Raw genomic sequence first — 22,184 nt, 5'->3', positions numbered from 1 at the left:
CCGCGCCCTGTCCCCGCCGCCCCGGCCCCGGCCCCGGCCCCGGCCCCGGCCCCGCCCCGCGCCGTGCGGGCGGTGGCGCCTGCGCGCTGCGCCCAGCGCCGCTTCCTGGTGGCGGCGGGGCCGGGCCGGGCCGGGCCGGGCCGGGGCGATGGCGGCGCCGCGGCGGCCGGGGCCGGGGCCGGGGCCGGGGCTGGCGGCGGCGGTGCTGCTGCTGCTGCTGCTGTGGGCGCGGGCGGCGGCGGCGGGCGCGGAGGCGGCGGCGCAGCCGGCGGCGCTGGAGGAGGAGATCGTGTCGGAGAAGGCGGCGGAGGAGAGCCACCGGCAGGACAGCGCCAACCTGCTCGTCTTCATCCTGCTGCTCACCCTCACCATCCTCACCATCTGGCTCTTCAAGCACCGCCGCGCCCGCTTCCTGCACGAGACCGGGCTGGCCATGATCTACGGTGAGGGGCGCCGGGCGGGGGGGCGGCACCCCTGCGTTGCTCCCCGGGCCAGGCCCCCCCGTGCCCCTGCATTGCCCCCCCCCGCATTGCCCCCCCGTGCCCCTGCATTGCCCCCCCTGCATTGCCCCCACTTCCTGTGCATTGCCCCCCCCGCATTGCCACCCTTGCATTGCCCCCGTGCAAGGCCCCCCCCTTGCATTGCCCCCCCTCCCCTGTGCATTGCCCCCCTTGCATTGCCCCTCCTGGATTGTCTCCCCCCGGACATGACACCCTGTGCGTTGCCTCCCTGTGCATTGCATTGCCCCCCCCGTGGTGCATCGCCCCCCATGCGTTGGCCCCCTGCATCGCCCCCGTGCAAGGCCATCGTCCATTGCCCCGTGCAAGATCCCTGTGCATCGCCCCCCCCCCCAAACTGCCCTCTGCAAGCCCCCGTGCTCCCCTGTGTGAGCCCCCCCCAGGCTCCCCTGTGTGAGCCCCCCCCAGGCTCCCCTGTGTGAGCCCCCCCAGGCTCCCCTGTGCGAGACCCCCCTAGGCTCCCCCGTGCGAGCCGGCCCAGGCCCCCTGGGCTCCCCCACACCTTCCTGCCAGCCCTGGGCCCCCACCATGCAGACCCCCTCCACAAGAGTGCCCAGGTCCCCTGCACAAGCAGGTGAACCCCCCCAGCGTGCAAGACCCCCACCCCAGGCAGCCCCTTGCAAGCCGCCCCGTGCGAGGCTCCTCCCCACTGGTTCCCCGCACAGGCCCCAGCTCCCCCCCCAAGCCCTTACCAGCCCCCCCTTGCAGACCCAGCCCGGTTGCACCCCTTGGGCTGCCCTTCGCCTCTGGCCGGCCCCCCCGCCCGGCTGCGCACACCACGGGGCCCCACGCAGCCCCGTGCTGCCCCTGTCCCTGCCCCTGCAGCCCTGCTGCTGGGTCGCCCCGCGGGGGCCGCGCAACCGAAAGCTGCACCGGGGAGCCGTTAACCCAACGCCGAGCCCTCGCCGGACGAGATTTATGGAGTTTGGGGTTGAAAAGGCGTCTTGTGCTGGGTGCTGGCGTTGGCGCCCGCTCCCGTGCTTTCCCTCCCGTCGCCGGCTGCAGCGACGCGCGGCCGGGTGCGAGACGCTGCCGAGCTCCCTGCCGGCCGAGCGCCCTGCTTCGCCAGCTGTAACTTCACGTGTTCGGGCCGTTGGCTTCGGTTATCCTAAATTTCCGTTAATTGGAAGCGCCCTTTGAAACGAAGGGGTGGAGCAAACCGCTTGGGCCCAGAGGCACGAAATTGCGTGCTGGGTTTACAAACTAGTGTGAGCCGTAGGCGAAGCCAACACATGTTGCCAGCCTCCCTCCCCTTCCACTTATCTTATCCCAGTTATTCCTTCAGACTTGCACTTAGCTGGGTTCTTTTCCTGGAGTTTTCTTCCGCTTCGCCCTGCCTCTCTGCCTATCGCCGCCCGAGCGCGGGGGCCGAGCTGTGTCCGCGCGGTGCCCTGCCGATGGGTAAAACGCATCGTTGCTGCCGGCCCCTTTGCGGACCGAACTTGGGAGAATTATTAGCAAAACGAGTAATGTCGTCAGACTGGTTGCACAGCAAAACGCCGAGTTTATCCCTGCTGCTGAGACTTTGGCGTTTTGCGTCCCGCGTCGCGAGAGCCGCCGTAGGGAAAGGGAGGTGCGATTTCCCGGGGGCTGGTAAGGGCGTCGCTCGGCGGCGGCGGCCGAAAGGCTGCCGGGAGCGAGGCGGTTCGCTGCTGGTGCCCGGCCCAGGCCCCTGCGATGCTTTCAGCCCGGAGGAAGTCAGCCGAAAATGTGGAAGTGCTGCAGCCTGTGGGCTTTGAAACAGTTACTTAAATCTGTGCAAGAAAAGCAATTTGTAAAAGCCTGTCTTTTTCTAATTTAAAAAAAAAAAAAGCAAAGTCAGGTTAAATTTTTTCATACATCCCTTTCTGCTGCAATACCTCACGCTCTCCTCTCGCACCTGTGTTTTTGTCCTAAGTTACAGGCTCCTGCCTTGGGTGGGTTTGTGTCTTATGTGCTGCACTGTCTGCTCAGAGCTGGGCACGGTTCGATCTCACTTCGCCGTGGGAGACCACGGGTGGTTGGGAGCCCCAAAGCATCGTTTCGGTGCTTCAGATTAAGTTCCTGCATCCCCAGTGCTTGAAATTGAGGACAGTTAAACGGAGAGTCTTGCTTACTTCTTCCTGGGCTCTGCGGATGGGGCAGGAGGCAGCTGCTGGAGAAGTTTAGCTTCCTCGTGCTCGTTCCTGTTGGGTTGCCGAATTGCCTTGACAGTTTGTTGTCGTGATGTTCTCAGCCGCTTGCTGCAATTTTCTTCCTTTTCTGTCCAGATTCACGTTAGCGTGGGGATCCCGTGCGCTTTCATCATGCATCCCCAGGCCTGAACCGCGATATATGGGTCTTCATTTTAAACCCCAGCTCAGAAATGTTTGGAAATACCTCAAAAAGCCCATGGGCTTCTGTTTGCTTTTTTTAGTGAACTTAGGGTAAACACAGTGAAAAATCAGCTTTAGCGCTTTGCGTAAAAGGGCTCGATGAACGCAGCGGCGTCCGTCCTCGCGGCGCTCACCATTGGCGTCCCGGTGCCGGGTTCCCTCCCGGCGCTTGGCTCCATGGGATTTTCGGCAGCGCGAGCGTTCGGTGCTGCCGGAGCAGTTCAGAGACTTTCCGAGAGCCGCCCTCAGGGAGTCTCGTGTGGGCTGTGGAGCCCCTGGTGCTGCCAGGGCCCCGTTGGGTGCTGCCTGGCTGCAGAAGTGGAGGAGCAATTGGAAGGGCAAGAGGTAACGGAGATCTCCAGTCCAGCGCTCTTCCCTTGCACGGCTGTGACGCTGAGCTGGACTCCCAGTGCTGCTGTCAAGGCAGTTGTGAATAACCCCTCTGAAGCTCGCGTGATCCTGGTGGAGAGTCTTGGTTGTCTCTGGTGGTGCCTAGTGTGTGGTCGTCTGCGTGAAAGGCAACCTGGGCGTTTTGTCCTGATGCTGTGGTGACCACGCGCCCCTCCTGCCACGTGCTCAAGTAAGGATGAGTTAAGGCATCTTGATGTTCTTGACGTCCTTGCCTTCATTTCCATGTTTTTATTTTCAGAGCAGATAGTGGAAGATGGCAGGAACTGAAATGCTAGCAGAGAGGCAGGCAAAGGGGTTCCTTTCTGGTGTCCCCTGTTAAGGATGATGGTGGGAAAGCAGCCGTGGCAGATGCTCTCTGCAACGCGGACTGCCTTACCCTGGGACAGCTCTCCTTGCTGGAGCTGCCCCGTGCGGGTGTGTGCGAGCGGCTGGGCCTTTTCCGTTGCTGTCGGGGCGATCCTGTGCCCATGGCGAGTGCCAGAAAAAAGCCCAAAGCACGCGGTGGGCCCGGTTGACTATGCACGGCTTAAAGCTCTGGTGACTTTGCGAGAGCAGCTCGGCTGTGTTGCAGGAACGCCCCGTGTGACCGGGGACTGGGCTTTCGGTGCCTTCAGCAGCGGGTTCTTCTGCCCCTGGTCGTGGCCCTGTTGCATGCTTTGGTCACTAAAGACCTGAGCATGCGGGAGGCCAATGGAGGAGCCTTCTGAGTGTCGCGGTCTCCGTTTAGTCCCCACACGCCTGAGAGGTTGTCATAAATATGAGGCTGGGAGATGAGGTTAAGAGGCAAGATGTTTTGGCTCAGCGCTGCTTCAATCCAGCAGTTTCCGAAGCCTTTTGAGCTGACGACTGCATGGAAAAGCATCTTGTGGGACATCCCCCCCCCCAGCCTGCAGTTTTGCACCTGACACAACGCTTGTGCCAAAAAGCAGTGGTAGGAGAGCGTTCGACACGCCGTGCCGGCCGGAGGAGCCGGCGCTGCGCGAATGCCGCGGAGCTGGATGCCAGACCTCGGTTTGCAGCTAATCAGCTGTGCTGCAAATAAAAAGTGCCCTATAAATCGCTGACTTGCAAGTCACCCCACAGTCCTCCCGCGCGGTGGCTGATTCGCAGGCCGCACGCGGAGGGAAGGACCCGGCGGGCGGGTGGCTCGGAGCGGGGCTCGCTGGTGGCCTGTCGGACCGGGGTCTTGCAACCCAAATGAGCAGGACAATGCGGGGAGAAAGGAAATATTCCTGTGGTCGTTTTAGGGAAGGAGGAGCGCAGACAGCCGAGGTGCAAAAGGTGGCGAAGGGAAGGGAATCCAACCACCTGGGATGCTGGGAATCCAAACGCCGGCCTGGGACGGTGTCTGACTGAGGATGCTCACCCTCCTCAAGGCGTTCATGATGGTCGCTGGGTGTCTTTTTTAATCCATTAGCGGCTTTAGGAGCAGCCCGTGCCCGCTGTGGGAAGTCAGCACGAGCAGGGAGCGTGCTTGCACGGCTCGTGCAGAGCGGGGATGGGTTGGTACCAAACAGGCAGCTATTTGCACCGTTCTAGCGGCCGCGGCCGGTCCCGCTAACGCCCGCCTCTCCGCAGGGGTCCTGGTCGGCGTGGTCCTCCGCTACGGCATCCACGTGCCCAGTGACGTCAACAACGTGACGCTGAGCTGCCAGGTGCAGAGCAGCCCCGCCACGCTGCTGGTGAACGTCAGCGGCAAGTACTACGAGTACACCCTCAAGGGGGAAATCAGCGCCCAGGAGCTCAACAACGTCCAGGACAACGAGATGCTGAGGAAGGTGAGGGTGCCGCTCCCCCCGGCCCCGATGCTGGGACCTCCTGGGTGTCGGTGTACCTCGGGGGCTGGCGGTCAGCTGTAGGTTGCGAGTCGAACGCCCAGAGTAATGAAACTGCAGTTTCAGCTGGTCTTAATTTAAGCACTTTAAACCCGAAAGATCCCCGGCGCGTTCTCACGGCGTTCGCCTGGCACCGTTTCACCTGGGGTTAGTGCAAGGGCTATTCTGTGTTTTATGTCGTTCTCCTTTGTGCTTTGTCTTGCAAAATCTTAACGAACCGTTTTATTTAACAAACCTTTTAAACCTCTTTTTCTTTCTTTTTTTTTACAGGTGACTTTTGATCCCGAGGTGTTTTTCAACATTTTGCTTCCTCCGATTATATTTTATGCAGGCTACAGCTTAAAAAGGGTACGCGTCCTTACAGCGCCTGCGTTTGTAGTTTCTCTGCCTCCAGAGCACTTTTAATACTTGAGAGTGCTTGAACGCTCGGCCGGCAGGCCAGGTCCACGGGGTTCGGTGCGGTTTCTCCCCAGGACACGCGGGATTTGGGAAAGCAGGGCTGAGCGTGCCTTGGGAGCTGGCATCCATCGCCCTGCCCCGGAGGGGCCGGCAGCCTGGGCTGCTCCCAGATTTTGACCCGAGTGGAGATGGAGTGAGGGTTACGCTTCCTTAGCGATGCAGGTCCAAAGGCTGTTCTCGGGCCCGTGCACGCAGCTGGGTCATCCGAGGCTTTTTGGGGGTTTAGGAAAGCTTTGGAGAGCAGCAAGCTGTTCACTGAACGAGCAGCTCTCCGAAACGCGGACTTGTCCGCTCCCACGGTGCTCCGGTGGGTGCAGGTGGCCACGGGTGCTGCCCGGGCACCTGCGCCGTCCTGGCAAGGCGTGAAACGAAGTGTCTGCACGGTGCAATTCGGGGCTTTCTCCTCTCCTTCTAGAGGCATTTCTTCAGGAACTTGGGGTCGATCCTGGCGTACGCTTTCCTTGGCACGGCCATCTCCTGCCTGGTGATCGGGTGAGTAGCCGGAGCCCGAGCCGGTTCCTCCGCGGACTCGGCATCTGTATTATCCCCTCCTGACTGAAAGTTTTGGCCGTTTCAAGGCCAGGCCAAGGTCACGCCGCAACATCGGGGGGGCTGAGCCCCTCTGAACGGTGTTTACATCAGCTTCAGATACCTGCGTGTTTGACTTGTGTCCTCTGATCAACAGCTCCATCATGTACGGCTGCGTCGCCTTGATGAAGGTCACGGGGCAGCTCGGCGGGGACTTCTACTTCACGGACTGCCTCCTGTTCGGTGCTATCGTGTCAGCTACGGACCCAGGTACACGAAGTGGTTTTTTTTTCCTCATCTTACTCGCGTTTTGCTCTGTTTCGAGTTGTGGTAAAGAGCGGGAGAAAGGAGAGAACTGAAACCTGTGGAATTTCCCTCTTTCTGAATTCCAGAGTTTATTTTAAGCTTGCTTGCAACGTTTTTAGAGATCAAAGCTGTCTCAAAAAAAATTTTTCTTTTTCATTCCTTCCAGTTAAGTGTAGTATCCTTTCCAAACCTCCTTTTTCTAAACCTTTATCTTTGCAGTGAAGTCCTAGGCAGTCTCTTCCTTACTTCACTGGCTTTTGGGACAGGTCTGCTGTATTTCTGCCATGCTGCAAAAGCAGCTGACGCAGAGTGAGATGTGTGAAAATTGCTCTTAATAACAAGTATCTCGAGGACAGTAGTGACAGCTTTGTCTGTTCAAGCACCTTGTAAAACCAAACTGTGAAAACCCTTGGCCTTGTTCAACTGAATTTCGGTTAGTTCAGAATTGCTTTCCCGTGGCTGTTTGGTTGCATGCTCTGACTTCACCTGAAAACACGGGACTGCACCGAGGCTTCTCCTTCCTCCTGCCTCGGGCTGAGCAGATCTCGAGTTTCTTCCCTTGCAGCCTGGCTGCTGCCTTTGAGAACAGCGTCGGGGGGCTCGGGGAGGGGGCAGCCTCATTCACCTCCCGATGTTGCAGTAGCTTTGGGGGATCTTTTTAAAAGCAGAGAGTGCTCAGTTTTTCACGGAAGGGGGAGAGCACGTTCCTGGATGAGCCAAGTCTTTTGTCCTTTTAAAAGAAGTGCCCGTGGTTGTCATTTCTGGATGAATTTGGACTCTTACCATGCTCATCCTGAGAATTGATCATTCCCGTTTTCAGAGGCAAAAAGCATCGTGCATATGTGTGCACGTGTATACATACATATATATATATAATATATATATTCAATAATAATGCTGCAGAATTTAACCTTTTCTACTGCAGCAGCCACATCTGTCCATAAAGTGGAGATCCGAGATGTGCATTCCCGATGAGTTTTTAATGAATTTTTTTCATGTTTCCCTAAGATTTGCCAACTATTGGTGTGCTGTTTAGTGCTGACATTTTTATTAAAAACAACCTTTAAAAAAAAAAGAGCGAAAACGATTTCTCAGCTTCTCTGAGCATGTCTTGGGGGAGGGCGTTTCGGTGCCTCGGGGGAGCAGCTGTTCCCGCGTGCCTCGTACAGAGCCCGGAGGCTGCGGGGCATCGGCGTCTTCCCCAAAATGTAGCCGGGGAGGTGACATCACGGGGGGGATGCGTTTGTGAAGGTGGGAGCAGCCGTCCCGATGCAACGTGGGTGCAACGTGCGGTGCCCCGCAGCGGGTCGGGGCGCCCGGGGAGTCTTGCAAACGCAACGCTTAAGGGCAGGAGGGAGAGCGTCGAACGGGACGTGGGGGGCGGCTTGGATGTGCAGGAAGGCAGCTTTCTACAAGGGGTGTTTTGTCTTCGATGATGCAAAAATAACGGCCCCTTTTTGCATGTGTCTCTATTTTTTTCTCTTTGTCAGTGACCGTTCTTGCCATATTCCACGAACTCCAGGTCGATGTTGAGCTGTATGCCCTTCTCTTTGGCGAAAGCGTCCTCAATGATGCCGTTGCCATAGTGCTGTCTTCGTAAGTGTGTTCTGTTTTTATTTTTAATTGTTATGTATGTTATGTGTCAGGCGCTGGGGGAACCACCTGCCCTTGCTCCTCTCAGATACCAGCACCAGGATCTGCCAGACCAGAACTCCCTATTAACTCTCCCCAGAAGCCGTAGTGACCTCCTGATTAGTCTCCTCATTGAAGCTTGCTGTTTGGGAGTGTGGCTTCTCATTACAACTACCCCGTATATGATGGATAGTTTTATTTGTTTCTTTTATGGCCTGTTGACCTAGTCAGAAGGAATTTTTTGTGTCTGAAATGTGGAAAGCACCATGTCTGCTCTTCAGCCAGAGCATCCCCCGAAACCCTTCTCAGATGGGTTTGCTCCTGCCCGCTTGGCCTCCTATCCACAAATATCTGCTTTGGCTTGGGTGGAAATAGTTGGTAAAGCAGCTGTTTCCTTTCTCTGCCCACTTTCCTGCACCGAGGACGTGACGTTTCTTGCAACTGGAGTAAATATGCTGGACTGAACAGCCACGCTGGAAACTTGGTGGCTGCCTAAAGGATATTTTAAAATATTTTGCCACATAGAGCATATTTTATCTGCATTTTCGTTGTGTTGTCATCATGGGAGTTTGTTTGGAAATGCATAATATCTGCATCCGTGACAGGTTAACTTAGAGCTAAGGCTAATGCAGAAAATATTTCTGGAATACTTGTCGCTCCAGCGTGCCGACTGCGTGGGCTTGCTGGTGTGTAGGCAGTAAGTAACATACTGTGAGCCTCAGATCTCAGCTCGCAGGGGTTGTGTTTACTACGCCGAATGGTTCTGCCGAGGTTTCTGGAACTGTTTATGTTGTCCCTCTGGCTTTTCCGCTGGACGTGTCACCGCTGGGCGAGAGCAAGCGCCGCGCGGCCAGGTCCTGTCCGAGATGCAGAGCGAGGAGGAGAGGGACGGGGGGCCCGTGCTGGTTCTGGGCGGCAGTCGGCGGGCTGAGTGTCAGGGTGATGAAATTCGTGGTGGATCTGTGCCCACGCACCGGCGTGAAGCTAAATCAGCGCACCGTGGGCCCTGATTGACATCCCGCAGTGCTTCAGTGCCAGCTCGGTCACTGTTGCTCTGATTCCCGAGCTTCCTCTTTCTGCAAGCTGCGTGCAACCCCCTGCTCCGAAGTGAGATGCTTTCCACCAAACCAACAGCAACCCCGAAGCAGACGTTATTTCAGTGCGAAGTTTTCGTGCAGAGCAGGATGCAGCCACGGGCACGTTTCCGCCCTCCCCGTTGGGATGAGCAGGGCCCCTTCGTGCCGGCCCGGGTCCCCTGGAGGGCCGGGGGCTGCAGGGGAGGGTCAGGGAGCCGCGGCGGGGACGGGATGGCCCTGGGCATCAGCGGGGTGGTGCTTTTAGGCGGGGAAATCCCTGCACGTGGAAAAACGGGCGCTTGGGAGCATCCGGGGTCCATCCCAGGTGGACTGGCCTCTGCCCGCCATGCTGGGACACGTTTCGGGAAGCCCCAGGCCTGGTGCGGAGGAGGAGGAGGAGGGAGGAAGTAAAACACGCCAAGCCAAAGCTTCGCCCTGCCTCCCCGGTGTCGGGCTGGGTTTGGCGGCAGGGGCCGGTTTCAGGATTAGGCCGGATGAAGAGGAATCGCACCCGGAATGGCGGGCGGTGGGCGCCGGGGGGGGCCGCGGGGCTCGGCCGGCTGCTCCCGGAGGGGGGTTTCGCGGGGCTCAAAGCCCCGGGAGCAGCGACAGCTGAGGCAAAACGCACGAAGGGCAACGATGGGAGCGTTCCGTTAGCGGCTCAAAAAGCAAAACCCGATAGAAAGCTGCAATAGGTTAAAATGCAAAATCATCGTCCATGCAGCCGGTTATGGAGGGGAAGTGAAACCAGTCTGGATTTAAAAAAACCAAAAAAAAAAAAACCCAACATGCTGGTGAATGGAAAGTGGAAGGTAGGATTGAGGAAAGAAAACAAATCACAGGGAGAAATTTGTGGCTTTCGGTGCAAAAGACCCGATGCAGCAGGGTTAAAATGCACGAAAAGCAGAGCAGCTTGGCACGGGCAGTGACCTGTGCGTGTTGGGGATGGCAGACCTGTCAGCCAGGCTGCGGAGAAATACTGGGCTGTAAACGGGGGAGAAAGCTGCAGGATGCGTGTGTGAGACAGCAACTTTCTGTTCCAGCGTACCTGGGGGGTTAAGCAGGTAGGTTAAGTTCCCATCCAAGAGCTTTAGCAGAGGCAGCCAGGGAGTGCCAGCTAGGAAGTTAATGTTTCCCCTAAGTTTACATCAGAGAAAGCTCATGAGTCGGTACTGAAATGGGGCTTAGGAGATGGATACGGGCTCTTCTGCATCTCGCCCTTTCCAGGTGAAATGGAGGAACAGCTCATACAACACTCGGGTAATCCAGAGTTGGAAGTGAGACATGTCAGGAATATAATCAGCCCGGACTGATGGAGAACCGTCACAGCTGACTAATTTGTCATCGCGTAAAAAAGCTGTGTTAAAGTTTGGCTGATAAGGATAACAGCGCTGCTGTTAGACGCTGGCACCGTGCCATGTGCCGTATTATCATGTGATGTTTCCCTTCAGAACTGTGCAAAATAAACGTAGTGCGTGTTAAATGCAGTACGAGTGAGCGACTTGCAGTTCTCCAGGGGGTATTCCCATCATCCGGGAGAGATGTAGGCCTCCTGCTTGGATGCTTGGTGGTTCCAAAGCGCCTGACCTTAAAGAGGGCTGATGCCACCCCCCCCCCCCAAAAAATACCATCAGAATTGAAGAATCGTCACCCAGCAAACAGGCGACTGCACAAGAGATGATTCTTGGCCTGATGCTTTTTACCATCTAGAAGGAGCAAGTGCAGGGCCTCGCCTGGGAGGGGTGGCCAAGCTGCCAGGCAGCGGCTGGGAGCAGATCCCAAGGTGGATCCTGAAGTCCCCGTGCAGGGAGAGCATGCCCCGCCGTGCCCCGTGCTGCGAATGCGGGGGGCTGCAGCGCGGCCCGGGGGGGCCGGGGGCCGGCGGTGTCCCTCTCCCTGCAGACGCGTTAAGCCTTTTGTTCTTGTGTGTGTTTTTTCTCCCTCTTTTCAGGTCGATCGTTGCGTACCAGCCGGCGGGTGACAACAGCCACACGTTTGATGTCACAGCGATGTTCAAGTCTATTGGGATCTTCCTGGGGATTTTCAGTGGGTCTTTTGCGATGGGGGCGGCTACTGGAGTTGTGACAGCATTAATATCCTTTTTGCTGGCTTTTCCGAGTGCTTACCTAGCAGCAGCTCGTTTTAGTGCACTGCATTTCTCCCAGAGTTTCACGGTTTTCTTGCCTACGTTAATGAAAGGCAATGACATAGCCTGTTTCGCTATCGGGTTGCAATGACGTATATCTACAGTAGGTAGATACCCTCGCAGCCTGCAGTTTCTCTCCAGGTTGTCCTTAACGGTCTGCAACGTCACCAAGTTCACCAAACTCCGGGAGTTCCCGTTGCTGGAGACCGGCCTCTTCTTCCTGATGTCCTGGAGCACGTTCCTGCTGGCCGAAGCCTGCGGCTTCACAGGCAAGCTCCTGGGGCGGGATCAGCGGGGACGGCGGTGCGGCTGACGCGCGCCTCTCCCCGTGTCGGTCGCAGCCGGTGTTTGCCCTCGGCTTGCACGAGTTTAATTGTTCGCGGTTGCACGAGCGCCGTGTTGAGCCCTGCAGCGTCCGCCTGCAGCTCGGCCCTTCCCGTGGCCGGGGCTGACGTGACGCTCTGCTCCCCAGGTGTGGTGGCCGTGCTCTTCTGCGGGATCACCCAGGCCCATTACACCTATAACAACTTATCCACCGAGTCCCAGCACAGAACTAAGCAGGTAAGAGCTGCGCAGCCCTGCTCAGCCTCTCTGAATTTCCAGTTCAGTAATTTTTTCTTCCCTTTTAGCCAGAATTAGGTGCATCGGTCTGTATACTGCTGGACTGTACTAGAGTTGCTTCTACAGAAGTATTTATGGCATGATGAATGGGCTAACATGTTTTTCTTGTTAAATCTATGCTGTTTAACTCGCTTTTAATTGTTTTTTCTCTTTCAGTTGTTTGAGCTTCTGAACTTCTTGGCAGAAAACTTCATCTTCTCTTACATGGGACTTGCGCTGTTCACCTTCCAGAACCACGTCTTTAACCCTACCTTTGTGGTGGGCGCTTTCGTATCCTTTGCAGGAACCCGTGTGATAGAACGAGAAGAGAAAGGGAGAGATTCCGCGTTCCTTGTTTGTGCTTTTTATTCCACTGTGGGTTTTATTTTCTTTTTCAGTCAGTCTAGCTTTAATTTTAAAAGTACGAGGATTTCTCTGTGTGGCTTCGCTGGTTATTTTAAAAAGACGGAGTTGTGTTTTCCCTGCTTTTTCTGTTTTATTGCATCTTGTCTGCTTCCTTGGTCGCTAGAAGCAGCTGCTGTGGGGACTCGGCATTCGGTGCGAACGCGGGGCCCGGGCGCCGAGCTCTGTCACGCGGCAGTGCGGTACGGGGGAAAAAGGTAGTGGCTTTGCAAAGAGGCACCTCCTGGCACAGCAAGGCGTTCGCTTCCTCTTTTCTCTGCTGTTCCATTTGGTTAAGCCTGAAAAAAGTTGTTGCAAATTAGCGCTGTTGAAGCTGCCGTGTTGAAGCCTCTGAGTGATGCAGTGAGGAAGGATTTCCCCTTCTGCAAGCTGTTGCTGATGGAGGCAAGCTAACGCACCTGGGTCTCGGAGAAGTGAGAGCTGCAAAGAACTCACTTCGTATCAAGCCAGTTCAGATGTGCGAAATTATTTTCACCCTTCGCCTGCACTGAAGCAGGTTTGCACTGATCAATAACGCGTTGTTAGCTTTGGCAGCGTTGGTGCGGGGGCTTGCAGGGGGGTCTGCTAAATTTCCCGGATTGGCTTTTGCAGGGCTGCAGGGGGGTAGGAGGCAGCGCAGAGCCTGGAAAAGCCGTTTGAGTAGCTCGATTGAGATCTTGTGCTGTGCCTCTTCAGTAGGAACTGGCTAACTCGCTGATGAAATAGCTCATTCACGAGAGAGATCATGAAATACGTCTCTTATGCAAATTCATGATGTTCAGGAAAGAACATAAAAGCTGGAAGCGTTTTACGTATTATTCTAGGCTGCACTGAATTCTGGCTCAAAGATTATTTTTGCCATCTGGGCACTGGTGTTAAAAGACACAGCTTCAAAGATAAAAGCAGTATGAAGGGGCTGGTGATTCTTGTATCTCCCAGACTATGAAAACAGAGAGTACTAGATTTTTTTTTTCCCCATCCATGGCTGCTGCTTTCATTTTGCTGAATAATCTCTGGGAACTGGACTTGCCTTGAAGCTTCAAACCCAGCTGCGAAGTGTGGTGTGCCGGGAAATGTCAGAGAGGTCCTGGTAGCTGTGATAACCTGAGCTTCGCAAAGGACAAATAATTCTTGTGGTGGAAAATGAGCACAGGAGGGGAGAGCACGGAGCGGGAAGCGGTGGTTTATCTCCCCTCCGTCTTGCCTAGCCCGTTGTTTCATCCTGTCTCTTTGTGCTTTTCTCGGTGAGATATTCCTGCATCGCAGTGTGGGTGTCACTTTGGCGAGGCAGGAGCGTGCTCTTCCCGAAAGGACCAATGTGTTTCTGAAGCTCCTCAACGTTTCTGCTGTGCAGTAGGAACTGGCCGCATGTGCAGAGGTGGGATACAAGGGGAGACACAGGAAGAGCAGTTTCCTTAACGTGTGCAAACGTAGCTTGCCATCTTCCTAGGAAGAGCTGCCAATATTTACCCATTGTCATTTTTACTGAATCTGGGGAGAAGAAATAAGATCGGAACAAATTTGCAGCATATGATGATGTTTGCCGGTACGTTAGCATGTCCTTGTCTCCAAACGTATGGTCTGTCTGCACTTCCTCGCGTCCCCCAGCGATCGGGGTATTCTTCCTCCAACGTTAGACCTCTCATGGGAAATGTCCCCAGAAGAGGCTGGGCAGGGAAGGGCTTCTTTTGGTCCACCACTGTTAATGTCCAGGTTTGGAGACATAATTATGTCTTCTGGCCCTGCACTTGAGTGAACAGTGTGGGGAGCAGGGGGGTGGGAGGGAGAGTTGGCCTCTCTGGGCACGTTTAGTTGGAAAACTGCTGGTAACACCAAACTTCACAGCATAAGCTTAAAGCATCACCATTAAAACGCTGTGATCTCTGATGGCGAATGTCCCCTTGGATGGACAGAGCTGAACCAGGCGTGTGGGCAGCGTTGGGTATGTCCAGGTCAGGAAGTCCATGCGCACGGTCCGGACGCAGGAGGTGGAGGTGGTCTCCCATCCCGTAGGCTAACCGATCTCTTCCGCTGGTGCCGTCCGCATGCAGGGCTGCGAGGAGCCATGGCATTCGCCTTGGCCATCCGCGACACGGCCACCTACGCCCGGCAGATGATGTTCAGCACCACGCTCCTCATCGTCTTCTTCACGGTGTGGGTCTTCGGCGGGGGCACCACGGCCATGCTGTCCTGCCTCAACATCCGGTGAGTGCGGCTCTGCCGGCACGGCATCGCCTGCCTCGCGCCCCAAAGCAGGGGTGCTCGCTGTGCCTCATCGCCCCGACATCGTGCTGCCCTGGCCCTCCTCGGGAGCGCACTCCGAGCCGGGGCCGGCGACACGCTTCCCTGGGGCTTTGCCTTGGGCTCAGCTTGGAGTTTGGCTTTTGCTGCCCTAAACGGGGGCATCAACAATCCCAGCGCGGTCGCTGGGAACGGCGTGCTCTTGCGTGTGCCCCTCGCCACGTCTGCCGCGCACGAGGGAAAAACAGCAACAGGACTCTGCTTGCCCTAAAAACAGGGAGCTGGTGGCCTTGCCCCGGCGCGGTGGTACGTGTCCGTGTGGGAGTGCGTGTCCTCACCGTGTGCTTGTTTTCTCCTGCTCAGGGTTGGTGTGGATGCCGATCAGGAAAACGTGGTGAGTGCCGAGCCCCCGGGGAGCCTTTGGGGAGGCTTTGCGCTGCGCTCTTGGGTGCAGCGCGCACAGCTGAGCCGTGTGAATGCTCTTCTGTGCTCGTCGCCCCTCCAGCTGTGGCAGGGTTTTCAGTTCCTTTGCTGAACGAGTTTGCAGTCAGCACGCACGATTTCTTTTCTGTGCCCACTGCAGTTATAACTGAGGCTTTCTTTTATTCAGCTTGAAAGAAGACCGTGGAAATAACACTGCACTGTTTAGTCGGTCCAGATTACTGCCCCAATGCATCTGCTGGTTTTGCTTTCTTGATATAAACATGGAAGCAAGAAAACGTGATGTGTTATTGAAATGAAAATCAGAATGTAGGTGACATGGAGGATCCAGGGCTCTGAAGCTATCACTGTAGTCTTCCTGCTCCTGAGGTTGCACTTTGAGCTTTAAGAACATGTAAACCCGCTCTCTGTGTCATTCTCATATAGGATGCAGTACAGAAATGCCGTTTACCGTAGCATCGTCGGTCCCATTTTTACCCAGAGGTGGTTTTCTGGCCCTGCGGTGCGGGGAGCTGCCTGGGCTGCAGCAGGGCCCGGGTGTTCGCAGCCCGGTTGCGTTGTGGCCGAGACTCTCCCTGATTTCTGTGTGGGTTCGGCCCCTTGGAGGTTTGTTTAGTTCGGAGCCATTTACAGGGCTGTTTGCTTCCTGGCGAGGAAGCACCAAGTGCTAGAGGCAGCCCTGAGCCCTAAGTCCAAAAGCCAAATTTCTGTGAAATACATAATTGTATTTGTAATCACCTCCAAACAGTTTTATATCTTTTCCCCAGCCAAAAGGAAGGCAGGCATCCCCATGGCACAGGATTATTTGCATGTAACATCTCAGGCGAGATCGATGGAGGTTAGACCTGTCGGTCACCATTAAATCTGGTGTCTGGATGCAGCTGCCGGCTCCGAGGCCGGTGAGAGCTTGGGGCCAGAGACGGGAAGGCTGCGGCAGATAAACAGCCGCTCGGTGCTCGCCCTGCTTTGATGCTGCCTCCCTGAGGCTGCCGGGCACTGCTAGGTGCACAGCGCGGGGCTGGAAGGGCTTTAGCCCAGCGTGGTACGAACCTCCTCGTTGCTGCCTGCAGTGCAGAGGTTTCCTGCGTTCCCCTGGGGGTGCCCCGGTGCCCCGCGGAGGCTCCGGCTCTCTGAGCGCGGTCGGTGCATCGTCCTGCCCCGTCTAACGTTTTGCTCTCTCGCAGGGCGTCCCGGAAAGCGAGCGGAGGAGTACGAAGGCAGAAAGCGCCTGGCTCTTCCGCATGTGGTACAACTTCGACCACAAGTATCCTTGACCGGCAGCGGGCACGGGGGGTGCCGCGTCCCGTGGGCCCGGGTATCCCCGTTGACTCGGAGCGCGGCTCGCTCGCTCCTCAGCAGAGGAGCCGGCGTTGGCTTTCCCATCGCGCGGTCGGGTTTTGCTTTGCACCCTCTGCAGCACCCTGTGTCCCCTCTCCCACCGGTCACCAGCAGAAATAGCAAAATCCCATTTGTCCTCCCAGCTGGGTGTCTCCGAAACCGGGGACCCTGGACTTGCCGACATCGCTGTGTTCCCGCTGCTTCCTTAACCGTGCCCGTAGCTATCTGAAGCCCCTGCTGACGCACAGCGGTCCTCCGCTGACGACCACGCTCCCGGCGTGCTGCGGGCCTGTCGCCAGGTGCCTGACAAGTCCGCAGGCGTACGAAGTGAGTCCGGTGCCGCCTCGCAGGTCCTTTCTGTCCTGGTCATGGTGGAGTTTGACACGTTTCCATCTCTCCGTAGCCTTTGGATGCAAAGTGCATCCAAAGAGCCGGGTTTGCTGGCCGGGCTTGGTCTCCTGCGGCTCTGTGGATAGCGGTGCCGGAGCCGGCGTGGAGCTCCGGCAGCGCTGAGGGTTGGCAGGGCCGGGCAGCCCCACGCAGTGGGAGCTCTCTGTCGCAGGAGCTACCTTGTCCTGCTTGCAAAGCATTGCTGTCGAGCTACCTGCCCAAAATAGGGCTGTAACAGGTCTCTGATGCGGTTCCTGTAGCCGTGGGAGCTTTTAGTCCAGTTAAACCCAATCAAAACTGCATTCACCATACATCTGAACATAGCGTCGGAAAAAAAGAGTCGAGAGAGCCTTTTTAAATAGCCTGCAGAGAAGTTAGCGTTAGGCAAGTCCGCTGGACTCAAGGATGCATTTCCAGCACATCTGGAAGATGGAAGAGCTAACCACCGCTTTTGTCCTGTTTGTTACCCAGAATCAGGAGCAGCTGAAGGACGACGACTCCGACCTCATTTTGAACGACGGGGACATCAGCCTGACCTACGGGGATTCCACCGTGAACACCGATTCAGTCGCGTCCAGTGGCACGTCGCGGCGCTTCGTAGGCAACAGCTCCGAGGATGCGCTGGATCGGGAGCTCGCTTTCGGGGACCATGAACTCGTAATCCGGGGAACGCGCCTGGTTCTTCCCATGGATGACTCGGAGCCGCCATCAAACATCCTGGATAACGCAAGGCATGGTCCAGCATAAGGTTGCTCGGTTAATTGACAGTAATATTTGCATATATGATCAAGAAATATGTACTACCTAAAGTCTAATGCATGTCTCAAAATGTCTAAGCTGTATAAATATTATTTATATGGTGTCAGAAGAATATAAATATTCTCTGCCAAGCACTTGTAAAGAACAAGCTGCAAATTTAAGTTAAAAACTGTGTTGACTGCACTGTGTAGGGTGGAACCGTTTTAGCATAAGACTCTTTTGCGCACAGTGAGCTTCTTTTACGGTGTGACTCGATGGAGGGTTTAGGTTCCAGCTGGTAAGTAAAGGAGCTGGCTCCCCGCTCGTCCCCTGTACCCAGGAGAGCGGGGTAGGCAAGCGGTGGCGAGCAATGTCAGTCGCTTTCTATTCAGATGGGGAATTTTGTCTCTGACCTTTGGATAATCGCATTAAAACGTCAGTGAAATGTCTGCCTGCAGCCCGTCTCGCTGGGCAGCGGCCAGCAATAACCTTCTCCGCTTTGTGGGAACCTGAGCTGGGATCCTCGTCCCGGTGGAGGGACGGGAAGGAACAGGGAAAGGGTTTCCTATTGGAAGTGACCTGTCTCCTCTGCCCAAGCCTTCGGCAGGCTGACGGCAGACATCAGCCAGAGCTGTCTGCAGCAATCCTGGGTTTCTGGCCGCTCGGATGGGGCCCTGAAGGAGCGGGAGGCCGTGCCTGTGCTCGTGCTGGGCGGATGGAGGTGATGCCGTCCGGGCTGCACGCAGGTGTCGTGGCCGCTCCCGCAGCTCTCCGGAAACGGCAATCAAAATCCTGAACTGGCACCTAAATTTTGCATTGGGAAGCGGCCACGTCTCCGCGCGAGCGGCTCTCTCCCGCTCGGGTCGGGGAGGTGGCCGAGGGGGCCGAGCGGGGCGGCAGCGCTGACCCACCGGCAGCACGAGCGCTCGGGCTCCGGCTTGAACCTCGTCCTCCAGGCGCGTCCCAGCACCATGGTGGTACCCAAGGGGAGTTGTCCGTCTGTCCGTCCGTCCCCCTGTGTAGTCCAAACCATTGCACTTTGTTTAACAGCTCCTTCGCGTTAGCATGCCCTGTGTCTGTAATCCTGCTCTCTCATGTCGCTGACCATTTACTGAGAAACGTTTGCGAGTTGACCTGTTTTTTGGGGCTTTGTTTGTTTTGCTGTTTTCCCAGGGAAGAGCACAGAACGGTTTGCAATTCCACACTGGTGTTACAGGATTTGCTCCATAGTTATGGAAATGGCTAAAGGTGCAGTGAAACTGTTAACCCTGACACCTGCTTTTCCCCCGGAGAAGGGGAAACCATAGGAATTTACTGTATGCGGTTTTATTGCCTATTTTCGCTGCAGTCCTGCTGTACGAAACTTTGTGCTGCCGGCTCCCGGGGTGCAGCCTCCGCATCCCTCGGGATGGGCCCGGCCCTCCGAGCGCTGGCCCCCGGCTGCTCGCCCCAGCACTGCCTGGGAGCTGGAGGGGCCAGGAAATATGGAATTTTTGCGTGTGTGTTTATGGTTGAGAAACTAAATTTCAACTTTTGTTTTTCATTTTCTCAGGTCTAAGTAACATTGCCTTAAATGTACTGAAGTGAAACTAATTATTTTGGCAGTTTCTCCCCAAGAAAGTACTTTCTTTTTCCTTCCGAGCAAGCTGTAGGTGTTGCCATAGGGCTCCTCACGACGGGGTACACTCTCTGTATTTAGGCATAGGCTCTTCTCGCACCGATAAATGGCAGTTGTAGCTGTTAACGTAGCTGTTGGATTAGCGCTAGCCTCTTCGTTTCCTGCTATGCAGGATCGCCATAAAGCGTGTGTTTTATATGATGTCTGTAACTTAACTTCATGTGTTTAAAAAAGAAAAAAGGAAAAAAAAAAAGTTGGTACGTGTTGACTTTAGGTTTACTGCATCACTTCTACATCCCCCCACCCTTTTTTTTTTTGTTTCAGGTTTGCGTTTTTGAAGAGGTATGATAAATAACTACCTCTTGTTTTTTCCTGTATGGTCCGACTGTGAATTCAATTTACAAGAAGCCGGCGGTGGTGGAGCAGGGCAGCGCGGCTGCAGGCTCTGCTCCCGGCGCGAGCCCTCTCGTTGGGCCCTCGTTACCTCCGCTTTAAAAATCAAACCCTTAATAATGCATTTTTCTCTTTCTCTGACCCTCAGACTTTAATAACTTACCCACCGTCTTTTCAGCTTACCGACATGTTACTATGAGCCTCAGCTTTTGATGCCAGTGGCAGTTCAACTTCATACTTAAAAAAAAAAAATAAAGTTAGCAAATGATTTGATGGGATACCTGTGAACTTTGTCATGTCTCACACACAATATAACCAGGACTATTTTGCATACTCCTGGTAAATGAATAAATCTAAGCTGAAATTCAGGAGTGGTTTAATAAACAACTCGGATTAACCCTCAGCTGCTCCTTTTCCTTACCGCACCGCGGCAGGGAATAGGAGAGGGCCTGGTTTTCCGACGCCGAGCCTGGTTTTCCGACGCCGAGCCTGGATGCTGTGCACCGCGGGCGAAACCGGGGGCCCTCGGCAGCGCGGGAACCCAGGCCTGCCGATCCGGCTGGGCAGCCCCAAGCAGGCGGCTCCTAGCTCACCTGGAGCTGTAGCGAAGGTGCCCTTCTTCCTCTGTAAATTGAATTTCCATGGTTCTTGCACACGAAAAAGCACTGTAGGTAACGTTATGGTTTGTACTAGTATTGTCAACTCGTGCGGTACCGGCATTAACTGTAGTCGTGGTGTTCGTGCAGCTGAGCTGTGGTAGCCGATGATCCCTGTTGGACCTGCTGTTTACACTGACTGACTCCCTTCCTGTCGCGTTGTACTGTGAAAGAAGGATTATGGGCCTATAAACGATCTTTTTTTTCCTGGAACTGTGCGTGCCGTCTCGTTAATTCACGCGGGGATAAATCCGTAGCGAAGATGTGACGTTTTTGACCTTCTGCTATGGGGGTTTGTCCATGGCCTTCGCTAAAGGGGCAAGGACAGGGCCGTGCGCGGGAGCGGGGGGGTGCGAAAGCCAGGCAGGGCTTTCGTAATGGTTTGGCACTGGGGAATTCACACTTTTTTTAATCTATTCAGTGTCCCGAGGCTGCAGCCGGCACAAGGACGCCCACATCTCCTTGCCGGAGCACCGACGGCAGCTTGCAAATCAGCGCCAGGCAGAAGCGCCCGTCGGGGTTGCGCTGGTGCTGCTGCACGTCCCGGCAGCGGGACAGGAGATGCGTGGGGTTTTTTAACTATGAAATAACGCCATTTCCCCTGGTAGCTCTCACACCGTTAAAATCCTGACAAGCAGGATAAACACCGCTAATCCCCGCGTACGCGGGCCGGGCTCGGGCGCGTAACTAAAGCAAACAAGGACGTAGCCTAGCAGCCGAGCGAACGCCTTTCGGCGGCTCCGCACCCGTGCGAGCCCTCGGAAGCGGCACGGCACGCTCCCTGAGCACCTTTCAACACATCGCAATTTATTTTTAACGGGGTAACCTAAATGCATCGGCAGGAAAAAGGACTTTGTCGGAGTCGGTGGCACTTGGAGCCGCTTTTGGCGGTGGTGGGCTTGCTGCAACCGCGGGACCGAGGCTTGGTGTCTACGGCCTCCTCGGAAATCAGGGCTGCTAGAGTCCACACAAAAACAAGCTTTGAACCTCCGTTCTCGCCTCGTCGCAACCGGCGAGCGGCTCTCGTCCTTGGCGGGTCCTCTAGATGGCAATATTGGAAAGGCCAGTAACCGCCGGCCACCGCCGTGTCCCCCGGCCCCAGCGCCTCCCCTGCTGTCCCTGCACCGCCGGAGGAGGAGGAGGGAGAGCCCCTGCGCGGAAAGCTGCCGCTGGACGTGCTCGGCCGCGGCCTCGCCGGCACCTTCGCGGAGGGAGCCGAGGAGAGGGGGGACCTGCTGCAGGGCCTGGACCTGGCACGCTCAGCAGGGAACCCCCGGGTGGGCATCAGCGCCCGGAGGTGACCTCGTGCTCAGAGACTGCATCTGCCCCGCGCCTTGCTTTTCCCTGTAAAGCCAGCTGCTGCCCTGGTCCCTACTTTTTCCATTAGGCTTTTAGAAGCAGGAGCGCGTGGCCGGTGGTGACGAGCCGGTTGCAAGGCCAGCTTTAGCCCCTCGGAGGTGGGACGTAGGAGCGGTGGCCCTCACTGGTGTTGCTGACAAGCGTCAGAGCTGTCTCCCACCCCACGCGCGGCACCAAGGCTGCAAGGGCACCTTCCCGCGTGGTGCTGCCCCGGGCTCTGAGCAATTCCCAGCAGTAGGGGTTGACCACCGCTTCCCCAGGAGACACGTGCTGCAGGCCAGCATCTCCCCCAACATCATTCTTGCTACATGTCCCTGGCCACACGCATGAGTAGGAAGTGGGATTTTGCTGCTCATCAGCAGTAATGAATCCCATCTGTTCCCACCTGCTCCTTTCAGCGTGCTCCTAGCAGCCCCCTCCTGTCCCACCTCAGCTGCAGCAAGGTGAAGGTCCCAAAACCTTGAAATCAGCAGCCCATAATGGGGCCAAAAGCATCCACCCCCCCATAACTGCCAAGCTGCATCAGCCTGAGGCTCTCATGGGTTGCAGGCACGGAGGGAGGACTGTCATCTGCAACCAATTTGTGGTCATGATGACTGCTTGCTCTGTCGCAAGAGGACTTTCTCTCTGCTTGGCTCCCGTCTGACACAGCCCCAAAAGAGCGTTTGCTGCCAGATGCGGAGAGTGGTGGGGACACTGCAGGAAGCATCTTGGCAAGATTAGAGAAGAGGTGGCGGCAGAAG

The 22,184-nt window shown here is 56.1% G+C and overlaps 1 protein-coding gene across 1 annotated transcript; it reads left to right on the top strand.

The window, feature by feature from the left end:
• Positions 1 to 69: 69 nt before the first annotated feature.
• On the top strand, positions 70 to 20,295 carry SLC9A6 (solute carrier family 9 member A6). The gene is made up of 16 exons (XM_064518319.1): positions 70 to 443; positions 4,862 to 5,061; positions 5,389 to 5,466; positions 5,993 to 6,069; positions 6,263 to 6,375; positions 7,902 to 8,007; positions 11,071 to 11,212; positions 11,429 to 11,534; positions 11,738 to 11,826; positions 12,043 to 12,156; positions 13,702 to 13,813; positions 14,319 to 14,472; positions 14,872 to 14,902; positions 16,134 to 16,213; positions 16,509 to 16,614; positions 17,149 to 20,295. Exons 1-16 carry the CDS (start codon positions 149 to 151, stop codon positions 17,422 to 17,424), a joined length of 2,079 nt encoding a protein of 692 aa, XP_064374389.1. The 5' UTR covers positions 70 to 148; the 3' UTR covers positions 17,425 to 20,295.
• The last annotated feature ends 1,889 nt before the right edge of the window (positions 20,296 to 22,184 follow it).

The sequence above is a fragment of the Dromaius novaehollandiae genome, chromosome 11 (assembly GCF_036370855.1).
Source record: "Dromaius novaehollandiae isolate bDroNov1 chromosome 11, bDroNov1.hap1, whole genome shotgun sequence".
NCBI classification, from domain to species: Eukaryota; Metazoa; Chordata; class Aves; order Casuariiformes; family Dromaiidae; genus Dromaius; species Dromaius novaehollandiae.
The sequence above is the reverse complement of the archived record's forward strand: the minus strand, read 5'-3'. Positions and strand labels throughout refer to the sequence as shown.